The sequence below is a fragment of the Pelodiscus sinensis genome, chromosome 2 (genome assembly GCF_052426305.1).
Source record: "Pelodiscus sinensis isolate ZL-2025 chromosome 2, ASM5242630v1, whole genome shotgun sequence".
In the NCBI taxonomy this organism is placed as follows: domain Eukaryota; kingdom Metazoa; phylum Chordata; order Testudines; family Trionychidae; genus Pelodiscus; species Pelodiscus sinensis.
In genome coordinates, this window is record NC_143053.1 from 37,992,055 (window position 1) to 38,009,141 (window position 17,087).

At 41.2% G+C, this 17,087-nt stretch overlaps 1 protein-coding gene across 6 annotated transcripts in view; it reads right to left on the reverse strand.

The window, feature by feature from the left end:
- VPS13B (vacuolar protein sorting 13 homolog B) overlaps window positions 1–17,087 on the reverse strand; it is a 1,005,617-nt gene that overhangs the window by 84,265 nt on the left and 904,265 nt on the right. For all 6 annotated transcript variants that reach the window (XM_075920304.2, XM_075920302.2, XM_075920305.2 and 3 more), the window contains 2 exons: window positions 15,189–15,538; window positions 5,251–5,412 (listed from right to left, as the gene is read on the reverse strand). In XM_075920304.2, coding sequence (XP_075776419.2) covers window positions 5,251–5,412; window positions 15,189–15,538 — 512 coding nt within the window. The remainder of the gene's footprint in view (window positions 1–5,250; window positions 5,413–15,188; window positions 15,539–17,087) is intronic.

The window sequence follows — 17,087 nt, forward strand, 5'->3', positions numbered from 1 at the left end:
TGGGCCTGGTATAGTTCTTTAACCTCCTTTCATTCTAATGTGTGGTTCATATAGAGTGACAAAAGGACAGATCAAATTCAGTGTTGATAAATGCAAAGTAATTAATGAATTTCATCCAGTGAAATTAATATGCAGCAGGTTTAAAATAAACAAAAGGAAGTACAGTTCTTCATACAACAGTCACCCTGTGGTACTTGTTGCTATGGCATATCACAAATGTCAAAAGTATAACCAGATTCAAAAAAGATTTAGTTAAGTTCATGGAGAATAAGTCCATCAATAGCTATTAGCCAATATTACTGTGTCCTCCAAACGCCATAACCCTCCAATTCTCCGTTCAAAATTGCACAGTTCTGTTCATTCTCTGTGAAGCATTTGACACTGGTCACTGTCAGAAGAGAAAAGACTGGGCTAGACTAGTCTGACACACTATGGCTATGTTTATGATTTCTGGACTTCCCCAAAGTAAGAGGGGGACAATAGTGGATGTCTTGGACCCAAGAAAGGTCAAAGACTCATGAAATTTGAAGAAAATTACTGGTGGGAACAGAAAGAGTTTCAGACATTAAACTTTTTAATGAAATATTTAAGGTTTGTAGGACTCAGAGTAAACAGAAGGGCAGAGGAAGGGAAGGGTTAGGTTGACTGAAATGTAGAGGAGTTGGGGACTAGGAGAAGAAATGGAAAGGAGGAAAGATTTCTCAGAATGTTCAGATTCATTAAGATAAGCCTTCTTAGTTATCATGGCCAAATCTTTTGAGAGTAATCACAAATAATTGATGATCTGAAATGCCATACCTATATATTTCTATATCAAAGGTTAAAAAGCTTTTAAACTATAATCTGCTGTAGCATCATTAATTCAGTAAAATTCATTCAAAACTAAAACAAAACAGTTTCAATGTTTTATATCTATGCCTCTATATTAAACATGTTTTATATACTTTGATTATTTTTGTTCAGTATTTTGACTAGCCAATTATGATACCTCTTCCTACTTTTAATTAGCAAAAGAAAAATAAGGAATTTTATTGGTATGAATGTAAAAGTAATATAAGCCTTTTAAAACTATTTATTTTCATTTAACTGAACTGCCTTGCCATATTAAAAAAACATTTTTACAAAGGTTAAATAAAGTATTTCATGGCAACTGCTGCTGCTTAGTGCCTGTGTAACAAGAAACATGAGCCATCCAAAGTTGTGCAAGTTGGTTTTCTTTCCCAGTAAGAGAATGTGGTATCTAAGACCTTGTCCTAACTCATGTTATCCCCAAGTGTAAGTCAAGTAAGTCAAGTATGAACTAATGCCTTGAGGGAAGTCCCTGACTCCAAAAGTATGGATTATTTCACATTTATCTCACAATCTGCTCTCAGAGTTCTTAAAATTCACTAACTTGGCAAGTCAGGAATTATCATGAGAAATGAAATAATTTCATAACTATGAAGTCATCTTGCATTCCACGAATCTGACACTCACAGGGCTTGTCCAGGCTTGGGCATTATTCTGACCTTTAGATAACAGGCTGTTCAATATCCAGTTCAGCCTGGAATAATTAGAAAAGTGCCATAACATTACAGGTACAACATGAAGCCTTAATCAAGTTGCTGTTTAAAATACAAACAGACTTGAGTTAATACCTAACTTAAAGACCCCCACACATTTTACACATGTTGACATTTGCTATATTCTTAAACGTGGCTTGAGTGGCGTAAAATGACAAAATATTATGCTGTTGACAGTTCAGATGGACCATCTTTCCAAAGCAAATGGCATCTACAATGACTCCTATCTAAAATAAATCACATGAACTATACTTATACTTGGATGAAACAGTTCTGAAAATTTTGTGAAGAAAATTAGCTTATAATTGAATAGTTTGTGGAAAACATTCGCTATCATGCATCATCAGTGAAGCTGCCTCATCTCCCAGTTTCCATTCCTAAACTTGCTATCATGGGGAAGGCTATGAAAATGTTATCAGAACAATAACACTCCAGAGACTATTGCAAACAGTTGGGATAGGTTGAACATAACCATCCAGTGTCAGCCCAGGAAATGCAGAAAGGCTCTATAATTTGGTGCCACTCCTATATTGTTGACCTTTTAGTCCTGGTTTGCAGTAGATCAAAGAATATGGATTGCTGTCCTGCTCTTACATTAAGCCTGCTCTCCTCAGCAAGAACTCTACCTCTGTCTTGGCCTACCTTTCCTTCTCCCCGCCCTCTGCAAGGCTTGCCTTTTCTTTCCATTCCCTCTCCTTCTGCCAGCTGTGCATGCTTTCTTCATCACATGTAGCTGGTTCACAAAGCAGTGTCTTACCCAACATAGCTGGCAGAACAATAGAAGATAAATGTAAAGCCTTGCCTGGTTTTCTCTCCAGAACATTACCTCTCAACTGCAGATTTTGAGTGTCTATTGATTAATAATTTAAAACACATTAATTAAATCTTGAAGTAATTTAATTTCTTAGGATCCAGTTCTGTCATCTCTACTCAGATTGAGTAGTACCCTTACTCCACAAACAGACTAACTGAAAAATATGGGATTAGTCACAAAACCAGATACTACTCAGTGTAAGGGTAGAAGAATTTAACCCTTGCACTGTGAACTCTTTTAGGAAAGGACCATGTGACTCATGGGAGGGGCAGGAAGTGCCACATGCCCTTCCCTAGGTGCCTGGGATGGGCACATTCAGCAGGAAACCACAGCAGCAAAAGGAGCAGAACAAGGGGCTGCTGCTGACAGCTATTCCAACTAGAGCTGCCAGGTGTCTGGTTTTCGCCCGGACAGTCCGGTAATTGCATCTTCTGTCCGGTTTAAAAAAAGAAAGAGAAAATACTGGACATTTTTTGCCTGCGGCGTCTGGCGGGGGAGAGCAGGGGGGAAATTTGGTCTCTCTTTTTTTTTTTGCTCAACCAATTTTTTCTCTGCTATGTTTGGGATTTTTTGTGAAAGTATCTGGCAACTCTAGTTCCAGTGTGACTTTACTGCCTCCAGCCATTCCATGCAGCTGCATCTCCTGGCATCTGTACAGCCACACTAGAGGACAGGGCTGGGGGCGGAAGGAGGGATGCAGCAGTACTGGAACAGCTGCAGTAGAGGAGCTACCAGCATGGGGTAGCCCAGCGGCTCCATTCTCTGCTCCTTTCATCACTTCTGTTCCTGGGACAGCCCTATGGCTTAGTTCTGAACTTCAGGGTTTTCCTGGGAACAGCAGCAGCAAAAGGAGAAGAACATAGGGCTGCAGCTCCCAGGAGTGTGGCTGTACCAGTACTGTCTCTAGGTCTGACCTGGGGAGATACAGCTGTGGGAAGGGCTGGGGACAGTTTAGCCATGCCAGAGGAGCTGCTGGTGTGGGGAGGCCTGGCAGCCCTACATTCTGCTCCTTTTACCCCCTGCAGTTCTAGAAATCCCTGCGGCTCACAAGTCTCTGGCCAGAGCCCCCTGCCTCCTGAGGAAATGTGGGATGGGGAAGGAGAAGCATGAGGCTGAGGCCGGGAAGAGTCATGTGGCAAAGTTACATCCTCCCCTTTAGCTGGTGTCCTACTTTGAGTCCCTCCCATTAGCCACCACGCCATTCTATGTGTTAGTAGAAACCTTAACATAACACTACTCGGATCTTGATTATTACTGTGTACAACTTCAAGATTTTGAAGGTGTTGACTATGAGGTCAGCCATACTCTGTAGTAGAAAGTTCCCCACTCAATGCCTGTTTCTTCCCTCAATAAAGTCAAGGATAAAATTCCCATTGTCTTCATTAATGAAAGGCTGGGGCTTTGGACCGTAATGTTGCCATTACTTACCCCACATCATTCTGGATTTGCATATAGGCACAAGTTAGGAAAACCATTTTTCACAATGTCCCCCCATCTCTAGTTATTTACCCTACTCCGCCCCTCAAAATAAATAAACCAAACCAACTGTCACCTGTGCCTCAGGAGTTGAAAGAACTAAATTGGAAAGTAACAACAGAAACTAACAGGAGGCTGAGAAACAAAGTAGGCCTTTTTGTACATTGCAAGGTGTCCAAGGTAACAAAAGTGAAACTCTGCTCACTATATAATACAGTTTAGAAAAATATATACAAGATAAAGACAGAAAGACTAGTACAAATTGGATTGCACAGGTTAAAAGGACAATAAGGGGTCTTAAAGTTTCCTAATAATATTATAAATTGGCATGCCAATGGTCTGAATGATTCTAGAAATGAGAGGAAATGTTCATAATTGAAATGATGAAAATGTGCTCTGTCTGGTTGATTTGAACTGCCAATTAGAAAAATTAAATGGAATTTTTAGTGCACAGTGGTAAAGTTCACAAGGCCACTTAGCAGATGGCCAGCTAGAGCACTACATTTATATTCTGGCTTGTTGCACATTAACAGACCAGGCAGAAAAGCCCTACCATCTAATCCCTTGCTGGGCACAAGATCTCCCCCTATTAACACAGTAGCCCCTCCCCCACTTTAGCTTATGCCTATACAATCTCCAACATTTTTGAAGCTTAATTCAGCCTTGAAATAAGTCACATTCCACTGATTTCAGCAGCAGCTGCAACAATTTACTCTTGGGGCTGAATTTGGTCCACACAGATTACCAAGTCAATGTAAGGTATGCTTGTTTTACACACCCACTTCAGCACACATTACCATCAGTTTGCCACTTACGCCTCTTTCCCAATCAACATAAACCTTATCACCTCTGAATCCATTATATTTGCCCCCTAAATATTACTCCTTTCTTACACATCAAAATTACCTAAGGGAATTAGAGACCTAGCTCCCACTGAATTTCTCTTACATTTCTTTACAAATCCGAGTACAGATGTTTGGCTTTAGAAGTACAGATCAACAGAGAATGAAAATAGACTTTTAATCGTATATAGCCTCCTCATGTGAACACCATGTGAAGAACAGATTCCAAAGATCTACTCACTGAGAAAATCCATATTAAAAACCTGGCAAATTAATTTTTTTCCTTTTGTTCAGAAGCTTGAATTTTTATTAACATAATTTTTCTTTGGGAAGGGTGTTTGCATGTCCAGTTCCAAACTTGAATCATGTGTAAACGCTTCTGGACTTCCTCATCCCTTTGTTTATCTCTGATGTCTGATACAGCTTCAGCATGTGGCTCCTGATGGAATTAGAAAGCTAAAGATAGCTGAGCACATGAATAAAAATGTAGAATCAATGAACAGAAGCCCCAGCCAACTTTAACAATTGCTGCATTTGTAATGCTTTTCTGACATACCTGTGGGGACTTGTGAGAGCGCCAGCTGTACTGGTGACAGTGGAGACTAGCCAGCAAAACATTTTCGTCAGTATCCACCTGGCCAAACCGCAGTGTCTCCTGTGTGTCATTACAGATCACAAAATGGCTAAAGACCAACTCCTCTGCCTCCGGGCATTGGTTCTGAAAGAAAAAAGAATATGAAAGCCAACAAGCATCAGATTAATTGCAAGATGTTTGGCAGCTGTCTGCCTAGTGGCGATTGTTACAACACAAAAATGCTGTAAGATCTGTTGTCATTAGCCATGGTTACAAAGTATTCTATTGCCAGTATAAGCAGAAACAAGTGCTGGAGTCTAAAATGTATACCCCAAGAATGTATTTTGAGTTTTGTTCTTCTGCAGTAAATTATAACCATTCAAAGCTAGAAGGAAAATGGAATCTCCAAACTTTTAAAAATGACTAGTGCAAAATTAATATATGTTGGAAATAATGCGCACTATGGTGAAGATAATGCATTAGCGGTTGAATATACTGCAATGCTCTTATTCTTCCAAACTCGATAAAAGATCTGCAAGGCCAACAAGCCACGTGTCCTGCTCCTCAGATTTTTCTTCTACTTTGAAATGCTGCCGTGGAACGTTCTGGAACAAATCTTCCTCCCAGAAGGCTCTCTCTTGTGATGCTGCAACACTTCAAAAATAGCATGACAACTAAGGCTATCCACAAATCCACAGGGCTTTTGTGAAAATACATCATGCAATTTAATAGCTCAACATTCAAAATATTAAACTGTCTAATGCATTTTCATAACATCATTTTAACTCGGCAGAAATACTCCCCGCTCAATGCAGCAGTCCCTCCTCCACTCTTTGTATCTGGCTCCTTTTCAGTTCCGAGGAATCACGGCAGAGCAAAGAGCATTCTGGGCATCTTTCCACCACTTTTTCTATTTGCATGATGGGATTCCATGACAGTCAATATAAATTATTAAGTCATGGGGGTTTACTCACTCCTACAGGCACAAACTACAATCTCCTGCACCAGGAGAGGCATTCACTGCTAAGGAAGAATTGGAAACAATACTACTGCCCTTCCCCAGGGAGATTTTTGTCAGGATGGAGCTGCTAAAAAGTATACTCAAGGCCTGCATGGCAACTATGCCAACACAAGCTGCCTGAGGCTACGTCTAGACTGCAGTGCTTTTGCACAAAATCTCGCGGAGCGCCCACACGGCAAGCGTGTTTTTGCACAAGTAAATTTACAGTACACCAAAAGAAGAGAGGGTTTTTTTTTTGAGCAATAGTTCTTCCTCTTTCTACGAGAAATAAGCCTTTTTGCACAAGAGCTCCTGTGCAAAAAAGGTGTGTGGATGGAAAATAGGGGGTTTTTTTTGCGAAAAAACAGCCTATTGAAAGAAGCACAGGTGCCCTGGTGGCCATTCACTTAATGGCAATCAGAGCTTTCTTGCAAGAGAGCATCCATGCAGTCTGGATGCTCTCTTGTGCAAAAGTGCATCGCTTTTGCGATGCACTTTTGAGGTGTGGACATGCTCTTGCGCAAAGTTTTTGGAGAAGATCTCTTCCACAAAAAGCTTCTTGTGCAAGAAGCCTACAGTCTAGATGTAGCCTGGGGTGCGGTGAGTTCCATAGCCTGTCCACCCCAGCTTTTATCCACACCCACTTTCTCGGCTGCTCTTACAACTATGCCAAATTAGTCCCTTGTAAAGGTTGTAAGTGGCTGGTACGATCAGGTAAGACGGCAGCCAGGCCAGGCCCTTGGGAAAGGTGTGGGAGTGTCCTGACTCCACATTCCCAGAATGAGTGGGGCCTCAGGTGGAAGGGGAGAAGCTGAGGGCAGTCAGCCCTGAGCACCACCCAGACCACAGATTGCTGCCCCCTACAGCTGTTAGTGCTGTCTGGGGCGTGTCACATGGTACTCCAGTGGCGATTTAAGGGGCCCAGGACTCAAGGTGCCAGTGCTGCTGCTGCAGTTGCAGTAGTGGTCAGAAGCACCAGGCCCTTTTGAATCACCAGTTTCTGGAGCAGTTGCCTTCTTTGCCTACCCATCCTGCTATCGGTGGGCCAGTGCACCACTGTCTCAGGCAAACTCTCTGTAACTGGGATCCTAGAACCTGAGACTGATCAGAGACAGCACTGTTTAGCTCTAGGTTTGCCAAGTGTCCGGATTTAAACTGGACAGTCCAGTATTTGAGCTTTCTGTTTGGAAAACAAATTGAGAAAATATAAATGTCCAGTATTTTCTAAATAAGATGTAATGTAGATTGTGATGTAATGTCAAGTGTGTCTGGTATTTTTGTTGAAACCATATAGCAACCCTATTTAGCTCAGCTGAAACAAGACATCGCTTAACTAAGTAATTCTTTCACCCCTTAAATGGCATGTTTGTGTAACAAAGTGCTCTCAAACGTTTTCAGTGTGAACCATAGTTTCATTGAGAAATCATCTCACATATTCCTCTTCTGCACCCTCATCACCATTGTGCCAATCCCCTCCTTTTCCACTTGCTATCACATAACATCCTCGTGGCAAATGGAGCAATTGCTTACATGAGGAAGTAATATTAGGATGCTATTTATGTAATTATATGGATATAGTATATATAAATGATCACATTGTTTACTTTTGGTTTTCATTTATTTTCTACTCATCTTTCCTGGCACATGCTTCTCTATCACTGGTTCTGCTCTTCTCTCTCTCTGGTGCTTGCCTGCCTTCTCCCCTCAACATATTGTCCAGCTGTTCCATTCCCATCTCCCCTTTCTAGGATTTTTTTCTCCTGCTGACAAGCAGCTTCAGGCTCACAGGTATCTTCAGTCATTAAGAGCTACTTCTATTTCCTCTACTCCTTGTCTTATGTAGCAGTTCCCTAGAATAAAAAATTAAGTTGTCTCTTCCTATAGCTACCTTTACAAGCTTCCCAATGTCTCAGACAAGAATGTGGCTGGAAACCTGAAAAACCATCTGGAAGAAGGAAGAGTGCCAGAAATAAATGACCAGACAGCTCTCTGCAGACCACTAATGGTCCATGATCAGTTTGGTACCTGCTATTGTCACAATAGTAAGAAAACCACTGAATTTCAGAAAGTTAGGTTTGCAAACTGTGTGCCCAATTTAAGCTTAAATTATGCAAAACTGTGCCTTTGATGTGAGTTCATGGCTATCATTGAATTCAGCATGAGTACAAATCAAAAGTTAAAATTTAGCCCCTTTGGTGAGTGTGTGCACAATGTAGGTAACTTAGCATGAAAACAACTAATTAAGTGCATTTGTGTAGTGAATTATCTGGTTTGAGAGAGCAATTAGGTGCATAACTGGACACCCCTCTCTTCTGAAAATCTAGTAATACATTAGGAATTTCTTTTCATTATACTTCATATCTTCCATGAAAAGTCAACCAAGCTAACAGTAGTTAAAATCCCCCTTTCTGTAAGGAATAAAACTTAGTATAGAGCATCTATATTCACTGTATTCAGTAGCTGATTTGAGTATACTAGATGCTGACGTATACAGTGCCACTTCAGAGAGCAATTTATTTTGGCATTCTCTAGTGATGGATCTCATTGTCAAAGTGCCATACCCATATACTTACCACAAACATACATTTTCTTGTATCAGCTTTATGGAATGTTCTTTTAAAAGAGAGGATTTAAAATCTAAAAATCAGTATGTTATTATGGACCAACTTAGCTAATACTTCATTAAATTAATACAACTCCCCTCCCCCACCCGGCCTCCAGGGAAACAACCACTGGATTTGTCGTCTTGGTTCTGCAGCCAGAAAGCCTAAAAAAATAGGGCCACAAGGAGTTTTAGCTTCATTCTTCTTAACAGAGTATTACTATAATGCTTAATTACCATGACGAGTACCTTCATGCATTTACTGAAGTGTAAAAATAATCCAATAGGCCAGTGTTTCCCAAAGTGTGGTCCACAGCCCAGTACCGGTCTTCAGAAAAAAAATACCGGTCCTCAGAAAAATTTATGCACGATTCTTGGGAGAGACCCCACCACCCGCAGCATCTCTGCCAGGCATGCTTCCGGGCGGTGGGGCTAGATCCAGCAGGCGCTAGGACCCAGAGAGAAGGCCGGGTGCACCGACGCAGAATGGGAGCTGGTGCTGACTGATAAAGTGGCCAGCATTGGGGCCAGGAAGGGGGGTGACCACACTGATGCTACTTCCAGGGACCATGGAGGTAGCTTGGGCTTCCTGCAGGGCAGTTCTGCAGCTGCGCACCAGGTCCCAGAATTGTGTGGGCTGCTCTCCCCCCTGCCCCAACAGTCAGCATGGTACCTAAAACACCAATCCATCGTGCGCTGGGGAGAGGATGGGGATCTGGGGTTGCGCTGGCTCCAGCTGCTCGGGAAGTCTGCGCTGCCGTGGGGAGCGGAGGAGCAAGGTGCGCACTGCCCCAGCAGTTGGGGATGGTGCGGTCCAGGACTCCCCCTTCCCCCGCAGGAAGGCATCAGGTGTGCAACGGACCAGCGTTTCAGGTACCACGCCGCTGTTTGGGGAATGGGGGAGCAGCCCACGCACTTTCTGAGCCTTGGCGTGCAACCACAGGATCCCCAGGTATCGGTCCCTGTCCTCCCTCCTCCCCCCCGACTCCCACAAGTACTCTGCCCCAGAACCCACTGGCACCCTATCCTCTGCCCCTGCACCCACAAACACCCTGTCCCCTGCCCCAGCACCCATTGGCACCCTGCCCCAGAACCCTGTTCCAGCACCCACAAGCACAGCTGGGGCCACATTAGTGAGGTTTGAGGGGTTCGGAGGGTTTGTGGTTTTGTATCTCACTTGTGTGGCCCTGACTGACTTTTCTATGGGCCAGTGACCCCTGACTCAAAACAGGTTCCCTGCCCCTCTCATAAATAAAGCCGATGCTGAAACCTCTTGTGTTTGACAATATTTTATTTAAAAATGAAGCCTGGCCAACAAGCTCCCAATTGGGGCCAAGTCGTCATCTGGCCACAGCATCATAACACTTCTGTACTCCCCACCCCAACTCCAAATCTGAGCCTATCATACACTGGAACCCCCTGTCCTGAGCCTCTCACATTCCCAAACTCCTGTACCCTCAGCACCCCAACCCTCCACCTGAGCCCAACACTCCCCAGCCTGGAGCCCCCTCCCCGAGCCGGCATCCCCTTCTCCACATCCTCCTGCATCCAAATTCCCTCCCAAAACTTGCACTTCTCACTCTTTCCTACACCTAAATCCCTCATTCACACCCCAGAGCCCGCACCTCCTGTCTCAACCCAATTTATATGCATTTATATTTTTGGGCCGCAAAAAAAGGTACTGACAAAAATCGGGTTCCAACTATATAAAATTTGGGAAACCCTGGGCCCAACAGTCTAGCCAGCTTTCTATCCATCTTACATTCCATTTATCCAATCCATACTTCCTTAACTTGCTGGCAAGAGACCATATCAAAAGCTTTGCTGAAGTTGGCACTGGGGGCTTTGGGAGGACAAGAAAATTTATTTGCATATTCAATATTTGCTTAATGAATATGCAAATAAATGTTACCAGTCCTCCAAAAGCTTGTGAATGGGTTTACTGGTTCCCAATATCAGATTGGGAACCACTGCAATAGGCCAAGACTAATTTTGCACTAGTGCACACGTACAATTATTGTTTGGTGCCTGGCATAGCAAGTGTACGTTTAAGATGCCAGAACAGATGCTTCACAAGCTACGAGACTGCACACCTCGGGTGTGTGACCCTGATCTAATATTGTACTTACATATCTAAGGTAGTCATATGGCTCCCATCAATACGGTATCTGAGCCCCTCAGAGTCTTTAATGTATTTAGCCTCACAACACTATAGTAAGGTAGGGAAGTGCTATTATTCCATTTTAATATAGAGATTACTGAGGCACCATGACCTTCCTGAAGTCACAAAGGAAGTCTGTGTGGAGCAGGGAACTGAACCTGTATCTCCCAAATCGAAGTTAGAGTCCTAACCATCAGACCCAGATCATCATTTCTCTTATTTATCTACCTGGGCAGCATGAAGCACTGTTCCACCAGGGTGAACTAACATCACTAACCATATTTAATATCAAATACTGATAGCAGTTACTAGCATTGAATGCTAGAAGTGCTACCAGCATCTATTGCCTTTAGCAGCAGGTGTTTCAGACACAAGTGGTATTTTAAGCCCTATGACATACTGGAGTCTATTCACATTACACAGGGCACAGGGCCCCAAGCACTGGAAAGGGAAGTTGCACCTGCAGTGGAGTTGCAGTGGCACAAGAAACTTGTTACCTGCTGGAAAGGGAATTAGACATGGCCACTGATTCCCCAAAGGAAAACATCACCTGTTAGACAGAAGGAGATGTTAAGAGTGACTTGTGGGAATGCTATTTTAGCACATCTCTTGCGGAGTTTTTGATGATGAGGTTCCTCCATATCTCACATTACTGATGAAAGATTCTGCTCCAGCAGAACATGGCTGGCTCTCAGTTGATGTTAGGACCTCTGGGGCACAGTGGATGAAGACGGGGTTAGGGAAAAAAACACCCTCTTGAATCAAAATAACATTTAAAGGAATTGACAAAAGATCAACATCCTCAACTGGGTGTAGGGTTGCCAGATGGTTTAACCAAAAATACCAAACACCCCCCCCCCAAAAACCCCAAAAACCAAAAACTCGCTGGGGAAAACATTCTGTTGAGGAGGAAAAAAGGACCCTGAGAGTTGTTGAGCTTAATTTTTAAAAAAACAGCATGGCCCCTTTTGGCCTTAACAAGCTGCTGGTGGCTATCCTCCATCTTGTCTTTCTGCTCCGAGTCAAACCTGCGAAACCAGGTAAGCACCCGGTATTTTCACCTCCTGGCCAGGAAAAATCAGAAAATACTAGACATTTTAGGTGTCCAGTATTTTCTGAAATTTTTTTACGAGACAGGAGGTGAAAATACCAGACTGTCCGGGACAATACCGGACACCTGGCAACCCAAACTGGGTGTGGACAAGGGTTAATTCCTAGTAGACAACTCTTTGCCTACCCTAGTCTCTTCCTAGGCCTTTTTTTTCTGTTCAGTGAGGCCTGGAAAGTCTCTCTTTTTCACAGGGCTTTCAAATATTTTGTGAATTCAATTCAGAGGGGAAACCTATTTTTTTATATACTGTTGGTCCTCAAGCTTTCCATGGTCTCAGGACTCTGTGCTCATTTGAATTACCATAGCCAGAAAGATCTTTCAGGTCACAATTATTTCAAAGTATTGCTGGGGCTGAGAATGAATCATAAACAAGTTGGTCCTGTGTACAGGCTTATCTTCTGTATGTTTTGCAAGCTACTGTACAGTTGTGTAAGAATTTTTTGAATATATTACTTAATGTAGCTGTTCTGATTAAAGGACTTCAGTAATTTTACGTATCCTTTCCAAGTGTTTCTCTAAGACAGAAAATTAACCTCTGATGATTGATACAGTCAAAACCAAAGCTATGAGATGCCTGCTGTGGGCTGACATTATCAAATAGAATTTAAATAGCAGCTATATGCATGTTTTCTATATACCTTTTCTTCTTCTAGTCCTTGTAGTGAATATATAAGGAAACTGTTATGATCATAGATATCTGCTTGACTGGAAGATATCTTGGGACTCAAACTGGCCTTAAGTGGGAAAAAACTCAATTGGTTACCTTATCTTTAAAAAAATTAATATTGTGTTTAATAAATTGTAAGGGGCTCAGAAAAGCATTTAGGCTACAAAAAGGATGTTGACACTTAAAACAAAAACATAATATTTACCTGTGGAGCTATTTTATAAACTAACTCTTTGCCTATGGATTTCAGCGATACACAAATGATTTAAAGCAATTCAGAGTGGTTTAAATGTTCAAATACACTAAAAACATTGTGTCGTTATTCAAGGGAAGCATGAATTTTCTGTTTCAGCACATACTCTATTATTAAATAATAACCTCTTAATGTTCTCTATACAATAATTTTATAATTAAAACTTTATTTACTTTAGCTTTGTATTCAGATGTGCATTAGACTGTCACAGCTTGTATTTGAACAGCGATTTCATATTATAAAAGATGAGACAGTGAAACAAAGTAAATAAAGGACATTATTTTTTTTTAAAAAAGAGCTAATATCCCCTCTAGTAGTCAGCATGTGACTTAGAAGTATAAAGCAAAATATGTGCTTGGTGTTTTTCAGGTCTAATCTACTTTTGAAACTTTCATCATTATTAAGTCAACCAGTATCTAGGAAACAAAGACAGGCACAAAGGCTTCTGTTAATCTTCAACTCTTGACCTAAAGGAGCAAGGCCAAATTGCTTCACGCTTCACCTGTCTGTCCCATCCCCATGGAATATAAAATGACCTGTATCATATATTAATCTACAAAAATACATGGAGAATTACTTTTTTCTGCTTATTATACACGTTTCTTGCTGGCAGCATTTATACTACTTGATGTGAACTCTGTACATCAAACAATACTTACAATTGGGAAATTAATTTTTCCTCCTTGTGGAGGTAAAACCAAATACAAAACATCTTGAAAACAATTTATTTAATAAGCAGTTTTGAACCCACTTCTGTGTCAAACGTCCCCTAATTTCACAGTAGTGCAAGTTTTAAATCTAGAATACTCAGGGCTACATACCCACCACATCAGAACATGGTGGCAAGTACCCTTGACATGAGAGGAAACGAGAAAATTACAGCAACAATTACAGAAGTATATCCTCCTGTGGCTCATGTTAACATTGCCAAAGCCTTGTATAAATCAGAACCAACTATTCTTAGAATGTACCTGTCAGCAATATACTATGCGACATATGGCTCTACTTAATCAAATATACAAGCCCATTTCTTCAACTCAAAATATTCCTTCAAGGCACCATGTAATCAGTTAGCCATTTACAATTTGATGTGGTTTAAAACATTTAAATATTTATACACCATATTTTATTTAGATGTATAACTGTGTATGAGAGACTTTTTTATCCTAAGAGGGAACTAAACTTTCTGAAGGCCATGTTGCAGTAGTTGCCACACATATCTTAGATGAGGCTTTGGTTCTAAGACAGAAATATTTTGGGTTTAACTGGGCTATCAAGGACTCTTGTATTTTTTCTGTTTGTTTTTTATTAAATGCATTGTTCAAAATATGATAAAAAACAGAAATTGGAGCAACAAAGATCTTTGTTCACAGTGGTATTTGAACCAGATGTAAAGATTTAAATCACACTAGCTCTTGTTTTACGAATGTCCTTTTGCAACAAGCAAATCATGGATTGCCCTTAAAAGATTTTTATATATATATAAACCAGATGATTTTTTTTTTACTTTGCTATTGTAGTGTCATTACAGGTAATTAATTCACAATCAACATATTCCTCTTTAGACAGATAACGAAAATGTTTTGCATTCAAGGCTGAGAGCATTATAGACCTTTGAAAGGTCACTGCAGAAGCAATGTGCTTTGTACCAGATTTGGTCTCGGCCATTAACGCTATATATACAGAATGTAATGTGAGACCATTACTGAACTTCGATAAGAATAAAAGCAGTAGCTGTTGGAAACAAAATGTCAGTCTACTAAGAATGAACTTGTCTTGCATATCATACATCATCCACTTTTTAATATATTAACTGAATATTTTGTATTTCAAAGATCCACTGGGATAGATTCTGATCACTGTTATATCAATATAAATCATTGTCACTCCACTGAAGTTTAAGCTGTTAGCCTGGATTTACTCAAATTGAACAGACCACAGTGTGGGCTGTGATCTCCTAATTTTCTCTGCTAGATTGAATTAATGTTCAATACTAGGAGGACTTTGTCCGTAAAAGTCTTTTACATTTTTAACTATTATTAACATATTTAGTTAATAACTACTTGGATTTAAGTGAATCCAAATAGCCAGAACATAACTTTTTTCAAGTTACCATATTTGCATACCTGTTGCCAAGCTTGAAGCGCTGTATTCATCGAATGAACTGCATATTGCCCAAAGTTTACGAAAATAGGGTCCACCATGACAGTGCAGTCCAGTAACTTTTCTGCTGTATTACTAGAAATGGCAATCTGCCCACAGATTTTGAAAGGCTTCACGACATTCTGCATAGTAACATTTCGACACTCCAAAAGTTTACAGTCAGCCCATGCAGAAAACTGGATCTCCTTGAAGACTGATTCATCACTCCACTGCCGGAGATATATGTGGGGCTCTTTGAAGGAAACTACCATGTATTCTAGTTCAGATGGAACATTTTTATCAGAGGTAAATGGTTGAAGGAACCTGGGTGGTGCTGTGAAATTAAAGAAAATATACAACTGAATTAGGGCATCAACACTGCAGTCAAGCTACAATAACATGCTTTCCAATTTTATTTTTTTACTGTGAGGAGCTTTTCATATGATGCAAATACATGAGATAAATAGGATAGCTTAAATATCTGAAATTTAAAACTATTGGTGATAGTGCACAGTATTTATTAAACAAAAAATATAACTATGGTTACCAATGTTATACACTACAAATAAAATGCACATAAAAATGAAATGCATCCAGATATATCCATAAGCAATCAAATAATCTTACATATGTTACTTTTAGTTCAATATCTTCATCAATGATGTAGATATTGGGATAGAGAGTACGCTTATTAAGTTTGCAGATGATACCAAACTCGGTGGGGTTGCAACTTTTTTGGAGGATAGGGACATAATTCAAAATGACCTTAGCAAGTTAGAGAAATGGTCAGAGGTAAACAGGATGAGGTTTAATAAAGAGAAATGCAAAGTGCTCCACTTAGGAAGGAACAATCAGTTCCATACATACAAGATGGGAAGCGACTGTCTAGGAAGGAGCATGGCGGAAAGGGATCTAGGGGTCATAGTGGACCACAAGTTGAATATGAGTCAACAGTGTGATGCTGTTGCAAAAAAAGCAAATATGATTCTAGGTTGTATCAACAGGTGTGTTGTAAGCAAAACTCGTGAAGTCATTCTGCCGCTCTACTCTGCACTAGTTAGGCCTCAGCTGGAGTACTGTGTCCAGTTCTGGGCGCCACATTTCAAGAAAGATGTGGAGAAATTGGAAAGGGTACAGAGAAGAGCGACAAGAATGATTAAAGGTTTAGAGAACATGACCTATGAAGCAGGCTTCATGAACTGGGCTTGTTTAGTTTGAAAAAAAGAAGATTAAGGGGGGGACATGATAGCGGTTTACAAATATCTAAAAGGGTGTCACAAGGAGGAAGAAGAAAATTTGTTCCTCTTGGTTTCTGAGGACAGGACAAGGAGTAATGGGCTTAAAGTGCAGCAGGGGAGGTTTAGATTGGACATTAGGAAAAAATTCCTAACTGTCAGGGTGGTCAAATATTGGAATAAATTGCCAAGGGAAGTGGTGGAATCTGCCTCTCTGGAGATATTTAAGAACAGGTTAGATAGACATCTGTCAGGGATGGTGTAGACGGAGCTTGGTCCTGCCTTGAGGGCGAAGGGCTGGACTCGATGACCTCTTGAGTTCCCTTCCAGTCCCATTATTCTATGATTCTAGTCCTAGCGTGTCTTTAGGTTTCTGTTGTTAAGTCCAGTTTTAGGCTCTATTCCTACATTTTGTGAAGTGCGGGCAGATTCCTGTACCAGCACACCATACTACAGGCAGTCCCCGACTTAGGCGGATCCGACTTACGTCGGATCCGCACTTACGAACGGAGCTTTCTCGCCCCGGAAGTCGGGGCGAGAAAGCCCCGTTCGTAAGCTGCTCCGGTGCCCCTGGTCTGCTGGAGACCGTCTCCAGCAGACCAGGGGCACCGGGCGGGTTCCCGCGCTTCTGAGGCTTTGCCAGAGCAA